Genomic DNA, 10146 nt, shown 5'->3' on the forward strand with positions numbered 1-10146 from the left:
ATTAAAAACTGTGGGGAGGGGACACATGACACGTGGCGAGTTGTAAGTGGCTACAGATCAGTCAAAGGCAAAGACTGAGGACGAGCCAACGGGGACACGATCGAGGCGTACAGTCAAAGAAAGACACTGTCACGGTCAAATGGGTTGTACCCATTTACGTTTATAATACCGACCCTAAGAAATATCGAAAATTAAAAACTGAGGGGACACATGACACGTGGCGAGTTATAAGTGGCTACAGATCAGTCAAAGGCAAAGACTGAGGAGGAGCCAACGGGGACACGATCGAGGCGTACAGTCAAAGAAAGACACTGTCACGGTCAAATGGGCTTTTCCATGTCGTGGGCCCCACAGCCATATTCCAACCTCCTCCTTATCCCCAATTTCTCTGTTTCAATTCAATGAAACGATGGTAATGTGACAATATTATGTGGCTCCGATATTTTTGAGAACGATATTATATCTTCTTAATAACACAAGTTGTTACAAAGTTAAATGAAATCGACTGCTAATATTTGGTGTATCTGATATAATTTGTTTTCTTAATAAAAACAGAGTTTTTTTATAAAAAAAATCTCTAGACTCCAAAATAATTGTATATTAATTTTTTTGTATAAAGAATTAAGAAAAAGGGGAGCGTGGGATTAAGGGCATAGAAATTATCGTCGCACGTGCCCAATCTGTACGGGTTACTCTTTTCCCCGTGGCTGTTTGGAGTTTAATGAAACAGTAGTTCCTTTTTTCTTACCACGTGCGAGGTATTTCACTCCGTTTTGCCATCCACCCACTTGTTTATCTTCATCGGAACTCACACTTCACTTGAACCAATTTTATATGAGTATTGGACTGTAATAATGGAGCTTTGCACGTGTGGTGCGGGAGCCTCTGTACGGGTTACTCTTTTCCCCGTGGCTGTTTGAAGTTTAGTGAAACAGTAGTTCCTTTTTTCTTACCACGTGCGAGGTATTTCACTCCGTTTTGCCATCCACCCACTTGTGTATCTTCATCGGAACTCACACTTCACTTGAAAACCAATTTTATATGAGTATTGGACTGTAATAATGGAGCTTTGCACGTGTGGTGCGGGAGCCGAGGGGGCTCGATTACCGGCTATAGCCCGTGGTTCCCGGTCACCTTATGGATCATAATTTCTCATTTTTCAACCCCGAATCTTTCGAGAAATCTATAATTTATCCCCTTTTTATTGAAAAGGAAAGAGAAAATCTTTGGTCCAAAAGAAACCTTCTTTTACTTTAATAATTTCGGGGTGGGTTTTCTCACGGAACAGCCAACCACTGCCCAGAAGAGGGTAACGAAGAGTGAGCGAGTTTCATCTTCTTTTTTGGTACGGGTTCTTCTTAATTGTCACGAGTTCTTGATTTTCTCAGCTGGGTCTTCTTTAACTTTCTCGAATTTTCTTCCTTTTTTGTTCTGAGATTTCTGGTTTCCGGTCGATCTGTCAGTACCGGGCGCGAGATTTTTTCTTTCTGGTGTTCTGTAACTTGTGGGATAATGCAGATTTGGGGCGGTTGGGCTTTAATCATGTCTTTATGATGTTTTATTGTTTCGGGGTCGAATGATTCCTTTTTGACCGTTGAAAAGAGATCAGGAAAAAAAAAGCAGGGAAAAAGGAGCAGAAGAGAGTGTGGTGTTACGTTCTTTCTGAGATAAAGACATTTTCGGTTGTGATTTTTCCTTCTGGGATTTCGTAAATCAGAGAGCTTTGAATATGACTGAGCAAACCCTAATGAGTTTTCTTTCTTCGCTTTTAGTTCATTGTCCGCTCATTGATGCTATGTGTCGTAAAGGGTTTTTTCTCAATGCTGTAAACTAGAGTTGGGGATTTGGCATTTTGGGTTTCTTCTCTTTTATTGTTTAGAGGAAATCTCCGGCTGCGGGGTTGGCAAAATTTGTCGGAAAATGCCGATGTTTCAGCCGTCGAAGAGGGGTGGGGTTGTTGGATTTGACGGCGGTGGTGACGGGCATGTCTTAGATCTGGACACTGCCGTGAAGGACGGTGTTCTGGGCGGCGTTACCGGCAGTGTCGGCGATGGAAAGATTGTTGTCGATGCGAAATTGGATCTGAAGAAGATGATTGAGGAGCTGGATTTGCCCGACATACCCACTGTGTTCATTTGTCCGATCTCTCTCGAGCCGATGCAAGATCCAGTGACATTGTGTACAGGTCAAACCTACGAGAGGTCCAACATTCTCAAGTGGTTCAGCCTCGGCCACCTGACATGTCCAACGACAATGCAGGAGCTCTGGGATGATACGGTAACTCCAAACAAGACCCTTCACCATTTGATCTGTACATGGTTTTCTCAGAAGTATTTGCTGATGAAGAAGCGGTCTGAGGATGTCCAAGGAAGGGCAATCGAGATTCTGGGCACTCTGAGAAAGGCCAAGGGACAGGCTAGGGTTCAGGCATTAACCGAGTTGAGGCGAGTCGTTGTGGCTCATGCCACTGCTAGAAAGACAGTGGTCGAGGAAGGCGGCATTTCTGTGATTTCATCCCTTCTGGGTCCTTTCACCTCTCACGCAGTGGGGTCTGAGGCTGTGGCAATTCTCGTGAATCTTGATCTTGATTCGGATTCGAAATCCGGTCTAATGCAGCCGGCTAAGGTTTCGTTGATGGCTGATATGTTGAATGACGGTTTGATTGAAACCAAGATCAACTGCACGAAATTGATCGGTAGCTTGGTGGATGAGAAGGGTTTTAGAGCAGAGCTGGTTTCGAGTCACAGTTTGCTGGTTGGATTGATGAGGTTAGTGAAGGATAAGAGGCAGAGAAACGGAGTCAGCCCGGCACTTGGGTTGCTCAAATCGATATCGGGTCATAATCAAGTCCGGAACTTGATTGTTAGCATTGGAGCAGTTCCTCAACTGGTTGATCTTTTACCGTCCTTGGACCCCGAGTGTTTAGAGTTAGCCCTCTTTGTATTGGATGCTTTGTGTCTGAACCTGGAGGGAAGAGTTGCTCTAAAAGAATCTGCAAACGCGATACCGAACACAGTGAGGATACTGATGAGGGTTTCGGAGAATTGCACAAAGCACGCACTTTCAATTCTGTGGTCAGTCTGCAAACTGGCTCCAGAAGAATGTTCACCATTAGCTGTAGAGTTTGGTCTGGCGGCAAAACTCCTCATGATCCAGAGTGGGTGTGATCCCGCCTTGAAGCAGCGGTCTGCTGAGCTACTGAAGCTCTGTAGTCTTAATTATTCGGACACCATGTTTATTTCCAAGTGCAAGCTTACGAGGACAATCCAGTAGAGGGGACGGGCCGGAAAGCTTTCGACTTTGGCATCAATTGCTCAAACCCCCGTGAGGAAATCGATCGATACCGATATCGATGTAGTGGGGCCGGGCCCTGATGTATATAGGTGAAGATTTTCAAATTCTAGCTATCGGTTCGGTACAAGGGAAGGAAAGGAGGATCATAATGTGGACAGAGGTTGGTTTTATTGGCAAATGCTTTTGGAATAAACTCGGGAAAGCCAACTGTGTAAATCTGTTGCCTTGGGGAGAGAAAGGGAAAAAAGATATCGAAAATCATTTCATTGTTCTCTCATGGATCCTTTCTTGGTCGAGGATTTTGACATCGTTTTGGCTCTCTCATTTGCTGTAAGCCTCTTTGACATTCCAGATCTCTCATCCTCTAAAATGGTCAATAATCTAAAAAGTTTGTGGACATGCGGTTTCTGTGAGCTGTCTCATGATGTTATGTGCTGTGTTTCTTGAAGATTCAAGCGCTGTTGTTTCGTGGGTTCATATCTCATGGAACAGTGGGGCTGAATCTGAATCGGGCTTTGATTTTTCTTTTTTGGATGAAATTGGAAGATAAGCTAAAGGGGAGGTGGGGGCATAAAGTCCAACGCATTGGTCTCATCTCTTAACTGTTGCACTATGGAAACATTGAAAAGAACTCGAGATTTGACAAGTGAATGGTTTCCCACTGTCCGCTGATGTGAAAGCTTCAAGCTTTGCATCCACAATGATTAATGAGTAATTTTCTTGTCTGAACGGAAAAAAATCTGAACAAATTTACCGAACCTGAGGAAAAGGAGTTCTGAGTTGCAGCAGAAGTTCAATGGAAGTGATAACAAGAAGAAAGATGGGCCTGGGCTCATCATTGGGCTTTTTAAGGCCCAATATTTTAAAACAAACGACGTCGCAGAAAGGGGTGAAGGATGGAAACGGTGTCGTTTAATTGGCTTAGATTTATAACGTATTTAAGAAAGAAAATGTCTCCTTTTATCTTGATCGCAACTTATGAGAGATCCAGAAATGGCGTGGCTTGCGAGATCCATAGCGAACTCTCTCAAGCTCGATGACGATGAGGAAGATGAGAAACAACGGATTAAGATCGCCTCCGGTGAAGATTCCGGCGGGGATCAACCGCCATCGCCGTCACAGTCACAGCCTCCCCGCCGTGTGAAGGAGGACCTCTCTGAGCTCACCAAGACCCTGCGAAGCCAGTTCTGGGGCGTGGCTTCTTTTCTCGCGCCTCCTTCCGCTTCTTTTGATCGTCCTGAACAAAGTTAGACGCCGGACCATGTGGAGGGGAATCGGACTTGTTCGGATGACGAGGGAAGAGAAGAGGATATGATAGCTGGGATCAAGAACGATTTCGCGGAGATTGGCGGGAGATTCAAGACGGGGATATCGAAGATCTCCGGAAACATCGCGGTCTCAGAGTTCACAAAGATCGCTTCGAATTTCCTACAGTTGGGATCGGACGAGGCAAACTCGGAGGAGCATAGCGTTGGAGATGCCGTCGGTGTAACCGAGGAAGTGATCGCCTTCGCGAGGGATATAGCGATGCATCCTGAGAACTTGGTTGGATTTCCCCTTGCCTGACGAGGATGATAACTTTGACGGTAAGGTTCGCCGGAATACCTCTGGAACTCTGAGTCTGATCAGATCTTGCTGATTTTGTTAGTCCATGGTTTCTGGGTTTGCTCCTCTGAATAAAAATGGCGTAACTGATCTCTGGGTTGAATGTAGCCCACACGGTGAATCGATTTATCTACGGCTTAGACATTTTCTAATAAGCGTGAATGTTCCATTTTCAGATTTTGAAACGGCGGATGCTCAACAAGAACATGCTCTGGCTGTAGAAAGATTGGCACCGGCATTCTGTTCTGAGGATTGAACTTTGCCCAGCTTATATGAGTGAAGGCTGCTTCTGGAGAATATACTTTGTACTTCTCCATCCTAAACTAACTAAACACGATGCCTTGCTTCTCTCAACTCCTCAGGTAAGTTTGACCATTACTGTCTTCTCTGCATGTCATCGTCGTTGAGGAGATCTTCTATCCGTAGTATTTGAAAGAATGTACAAGTCCTTGACTCTATGGAATCTTATTTTGAGAGAGAGTATGAAAACTCGGACTGTTAATTAGTGTAATTGATAGCATGCAATTTGGGTTTTATGGCACCGGTAACTCTGCTTTTCATGGGACACTTAAGTAATGATCGCAAGAAGGAAGGAATTCTGGTGGGATTTTTCTAACTTATGTGTTAACTTGCATAAAGGTACTCGAAGCAAGAGCACTTCTATCCCACGAGTTGAAGACAAGAACCAGGACGACATCGCTGTCAGAGAATTCAGGATCGACTGTCACAGAAGCTCCGATGAATGTGGAACCACTTTCTGCGCCAGTTCCACTCAAAACCGTTACTGCAGAAGAGACAACAACCCATTATTCTCTGGAGCTGTCACCTGACTTGGAAACAGAGAAGCACCCAGTAGAGATCAAGGAGATACGAGTAGTGGACAAGCCTGTAATCGAGGAAAGACCGATCCACCATGATAAGCCACTGAACCCATCTGGGGTTGTAATAGATGTCCAAGTTGAGGACGAAACAGATGATTGACTCAAAGATGAAGAAGACATTTCTGGATCCATCACTAGCACCAACAGAAGCGCAATGGCGCTTGGCAAACGACGAAGATGTGCCCTTCAGTGATCTTGAAGAGGAAGACGAAGGAGATATGCCCGCATCGAATAAGAAAGCGGCGGCGGCAACTAGGTCTGCGACACGTGGCGCTACGACAGGACAGGTTAGTAAGAACAAAGAATCAAATGAATGGCTTGATGTCGTCGATGACATTGATGTGGTGTGGCCTAATGCTTTCACTTTCTCATTCAATTTATCCTTTCGCATTTTTTTCCGTTAAAATCTTAGCTGTGAATAGTCAGTCTTGTATAATGTTTTTTCTGATCGCGCATGGCTGTGTATATTTTTTTTTTTTATAAAAAAAGTCGTAATATGTTGATAACGACACCCTCCGAACATTTTGGATGCGTGGTTTGGTAAACGAGTCACGACTCACGAGTCACGACGCCAAAGATCGAATTTTGGAAATGTAAATGGTCAAACGTGTAAGTTATTTCGAGGGGCGGTTGTTCTCGGCGATAGGAGAGCGTGCCACGTGTAAGGATATGGACACGTGGCGAAATGCTTTTGAGTCGATAAGCGCGGCGGCTCGCCGTTTCCCCTCAACGTGAATTTTTCGTATAATAATTGTTTTATATACTTTTTTTTATTCTTATTCGATAATGTCTGGAATTTTAGTTTTCCTTCTCGCATTTCGAAATGATTTTAACCATACCCAGGAGTATTTCCCTATACACTAAATTCTCTTCTGTCACCAATGAGATATTGTATTGCTATATATATATATATATGTAGAAATTTCTGCAATTTGTCGCACGTGTATACACCTAACCTATATGTGGATTATATCATCATACGTTTGCATGCATACATATCTATAAGATAATATTATCTATTGGATTGGAAGCGTGGAAGCCGCTGAACTTTAAATGTCCGAAGCGACTTCTCAGCCAACTATCACGCAGAGTCGAAACTTCTGATTTCTGACAACACGAGATTGGGGGTGCAATAATGGATTTCTACTCTACGAATACATACACGTACAGATACGTATACACATACAAGTGTGTTACTATATCTAGATGTCTGGATCACGGCAGAGGGGATCCCCTGTTCGGTTAGAATCCTGCAACCGCATCGACGTCACCCAACGTTATCCAGTCTTTCGATTTCTTACAGGTTTCCTACTCGATACATCTGCTTCTCTTTCCATGTGTTTGGTCTTGTTATAGTCAGTCTTGGTTTCCTTTCAAGAAGATGGCGCGGAACAAAAACCCAGTAAAGATGTTTTCTTTCGCTGGAATCCGGGAAAGTTGAAGAAGAAAACGAGAGAAAATCGTTTCACAGATCTCAGCAAGGGAACGAAAAAAGGGGTATGATGATCTGGGGATTTCGGTTGGAAAGCTTTTGTCTTGAATAGCTTCCTTTCTGTAGTATTTACATGGATTTAGGATTGGGTAAGAAGGGTTTGGATTTTGCTCTGAGAAACAAGAAGTGGATCTTGCTGGCTGCAAGTGGTTACGGTGCTCTTAGGGTTTATCATTCTCCCTCAGTTTCCAGAAAACGGAAGAGGATTTCGAAGGTTTTAGGAGCTCTGCTAAATCTGGTAGAAGCAGCTTCTGATTCCGCTGAAGCGATTAGTGTCATCTCAAAAGATCTGACAGCTTTCTTAAGATCAGATTCCGACCAAATCCCCAACAGCCTGAAGCAGATCTCCAAAATCGCCAAATCAGATGAATTCAATTCATCCCTAATCAGATTCACACAGGCTATGACCCTTGGATTACTTCATGGGTATCGATTGGATTCCAAAAACGACGAACACGGGTCAGGTTTCACTGACCGGGTCATGGACAAGCTCTTCTCCAGAGCCGGAACGGGCTTCGCTTCCGCGGTCGTTGGCAGCTTCGCCAGGAACATGGTCGTGGCGCTTTGCTCCGACGAATTTTCCGGCAAATCTTCCGTTTCAGAGTCAAAATGGGTCAACGCGATTTGCTCAGACGAGAGCAGAAAACTGATAGGCGACTGCGTTCAGATGTTCGTGAGCACAGCGGTGGCGGTCTATCTCGACAAAACCATGCACGTGAACGTCTTTGACGATCTTTTCTCAGGAATGACAAACCCTAAACACGAACGCAGAGTCAAAGAAGCTTTGATTTCTGTATGCAATGGCGCAGTCGAGACGTTCGTGAGAGCGGCACGGCAAGCTCCCGGAGACTCCGCCTCGACCAGAAGCTTCGGTTTCCGAAAAGAAAAGACCGATCCCGAGTTCGATCTATCGCCGCCTGCTGTCGGACCGAGACTATCGCGACGTGGTTATAGCACATGGATCAACCGGCTTTCGGCTTCATTGTCCGTACCAAGTAACCGGAGATTCGTGATAGATATGGATCAACCGGCTTTCGGCTTCATTGTCCGTACCAAGTAACCGGAGATTCGTGATAGATTTAACCGGGAGGATCACATTCGAGACGATTAGATCGTTACTAGAAATTCTATTCGATAAATTCAACAACGGGATGGCGAGTTGCGTTGAGTCGGTGATAGAGACAGGGAGCGAAGCCACGAGGTATGCGAAGGTTAAATCCTCTGTTCTTTACAGTTTGTGTCTTTCTCTGTGTTTGCAGATCGTTGAAGCTCCATGGCTTCTGGCTCCTCCTAATTACTGAAAAAAAGAGAATGATAATTTGGTATGTATTGGTTCGATTTTTGGATTCGATTCGACGTTATCTGTTGGTTATATACATGTTGTGGAATTTTATTTTTAAAATTTGGTATCTAATTATAATTGTCGGAATGAAGAAATGGGTGAGTTTGGTTTTGGATAATGGCCGATCAGACGCACATCACATAGGGACATGAAACAGCAAGCTCACGACCTATAATCACTCAACCGATACATCAATGATGAAGTATATATCATGGTTTGATAATACATAACATATAAAGATTTTCAGAAATTCATTGTTACCACGCTCTTTGTTTTTTTTTGTCAAAAGGTTAATTTTACCACACTCTTTTAAGCAAGTATGTTTTTCCTCGGGGAGTCTCTCATCCTAGTGGTTAATGACAAAACTCTTCTACCAAAGGTCAGAACTTCATGCGTTACAAAAATATGATCACAAAGATTGAAGAAGCCACGAAGATGGGTTTATACATAATATGATTAAAAAAAATAATACACCAAAGTGAAATTAATTAGAGAAAACAAATAATAAATGTGGTTATTAAGGAATATGAATACTAATAATGAATGTCGTTCAAGTTAGCCATTAGACCCATTACGGTTTGTTTAATTTTTTTTATAGCGTTTTTACTCATTAAGTATAGGATGTAAATTTTGGAGTTAAATTAAATTTCTCTACTTTTTTCATCAGTACAGTACAAATTAAATTGGTAATTATTTTATATAATAATCTATAGATGTTTTTCTTATTTATATACCCAACCTCAAGATTTTAATATAATATTTTACTCTGTTATTTTTTTACTAAGATAAAATCATCAAAACTAAGGGAAAATAAAAATAATTTTTAAATATAAGTGTAATCAAATAAAAATCTTGATAATTTATCAAATTAAGGTAAAAATGAATTTTTTATATAATAAAGATGAGATTATTTTTTAACTATAATAATAAATTGGTATTTTTGTTATTATATCTTTGTTCATAAATAAATTTTCATTATTGTTTTTTGTTTTTATTTTTTATATTCATAAGTATATCATGTCTTTGTTTTTTTCCTACATTAGTAATTATGTTCCTAAATGGGTAAATGAATACTTCCACCGTTTTTGTTTTTATTAGTGGACTATTGATTATTTTTGCACCAATTTTTGTTGTAAGCTTTTTATAAATTTTTTATTGTAATATTGTGTCAATAGATGTAGAATATAAAATATTTATTTGATAAGGAAAAGTATATGTTTTATCGGTTTATAGTGTCATTTTAAATCATATGTATGTTCTAAGCTTTTTATAAAATTTCTATTATAAATTTTGTGTAAATATATATAGAATATAGAATATTTATTTGATAAGGAGAAAAAATATGTTTTATGAGTTTTTAGTGTAATGTGAAATCATATATATTAGTTTATATTATAATACTGATTGAGTGTTTTTATTATTTATTTTATTATAAATTGTAATCACAAATTATATATAAGTAATGGATTAATTATCTTAATGGAAATATTGTTTAAATAGATATAGAATTAGATAACGAAAATTGTGTTTAA

At 41.3% G+C, this 10146-nt stretch overlaps 2 protein-coding genes and 1 pseudogene across 4 annotated transcripts; all 3 read left to right on the forward strand.

Annotated features, from left to right (window-relative positions):
* The first annotated feature begins 1214 nt into the window (after positions 1 to 1214).
* On the forward strand, positions 1215 to 6291 carry LOC104821210 (U-box domain-containing protein 30-like). Its single transcript, XM_019203439.1, has 3 exons — positions 1215 to 4880; positions 5076 to 5261; positions 5539 to 6291. The coding sequence occupies exon 1, from the start codon at positions 1921 to 1923 to the stop codon at positions 3271 to 3273; it is 1353 nt and encodes a 450-aa protein (XP_019058984.1). The 5' UTR covers positions 1215 to 1920; the 3' UTR covers positions 3274 to 4880; positions 5076 to 5261; positions 5539 to 6291.
* Positions 4251 to 6291, forward strand: LOC104821211 (annotated as a pseudogene).
* A 508-nt stretch (positions 6292 to 6799) lies between these two features.
* On the forward strand, positions 6800 to 8725 carry LOC104821213 (protein PHLOEM PROTEIN 2-LIKE A10). 3 transcript variants are annotated; one of them, XM_010552019.2, is made up of 2 exons: positions 6800 to 8163; positions 8291 to 8725. In XM_010552019.2, the coding sequence occupies exons 1-2, from the start codon at positions 7346 to 7348 to the stop codon at positions 8571 to 8573; spliced, it is 1101 nt and encodes a 366-aa protein (XP_010550321.1). In that variant the 5' UTR covers positions 6800 to 7345; the 3' UTR covers positions 8574 to 8725. The 3 variants fall into 3 exon arrangements, with proteins under 3 accessions (XP_010550321.1, XP_019058981.1, XP_010550320.1); XM_019203436.1 differs by having other exon boundaries at positions 6802 to 8264; positions 8326 to 8725; XM_010552018.2 differs by having other exon boundaries at positions 6803 to 8277; positions 8339 to 8725.
* The last annotated feature ends 1421 nt before the right edge of the window (positions 8726 to 10146 follow it).

The sequence above is a fragment of the Tarenaya hassleriana genome, unplaced genomic scaffold (assembly GCF_000463585.1).
Source record: "Tarenaya hassleriana unplaced genomic scaffold, ASM46358v1 Cleome33, whole genome shotgun sequence".
In the NCBI taxonomy this organism is placed as follows: domain Eukaryota; kingdom Viridiplantae; phylum Streptophyta; class Magnoliopsida; order Brassicales; family Cleomaceae; genus Tarenaya; species Tarenaya hassleriana.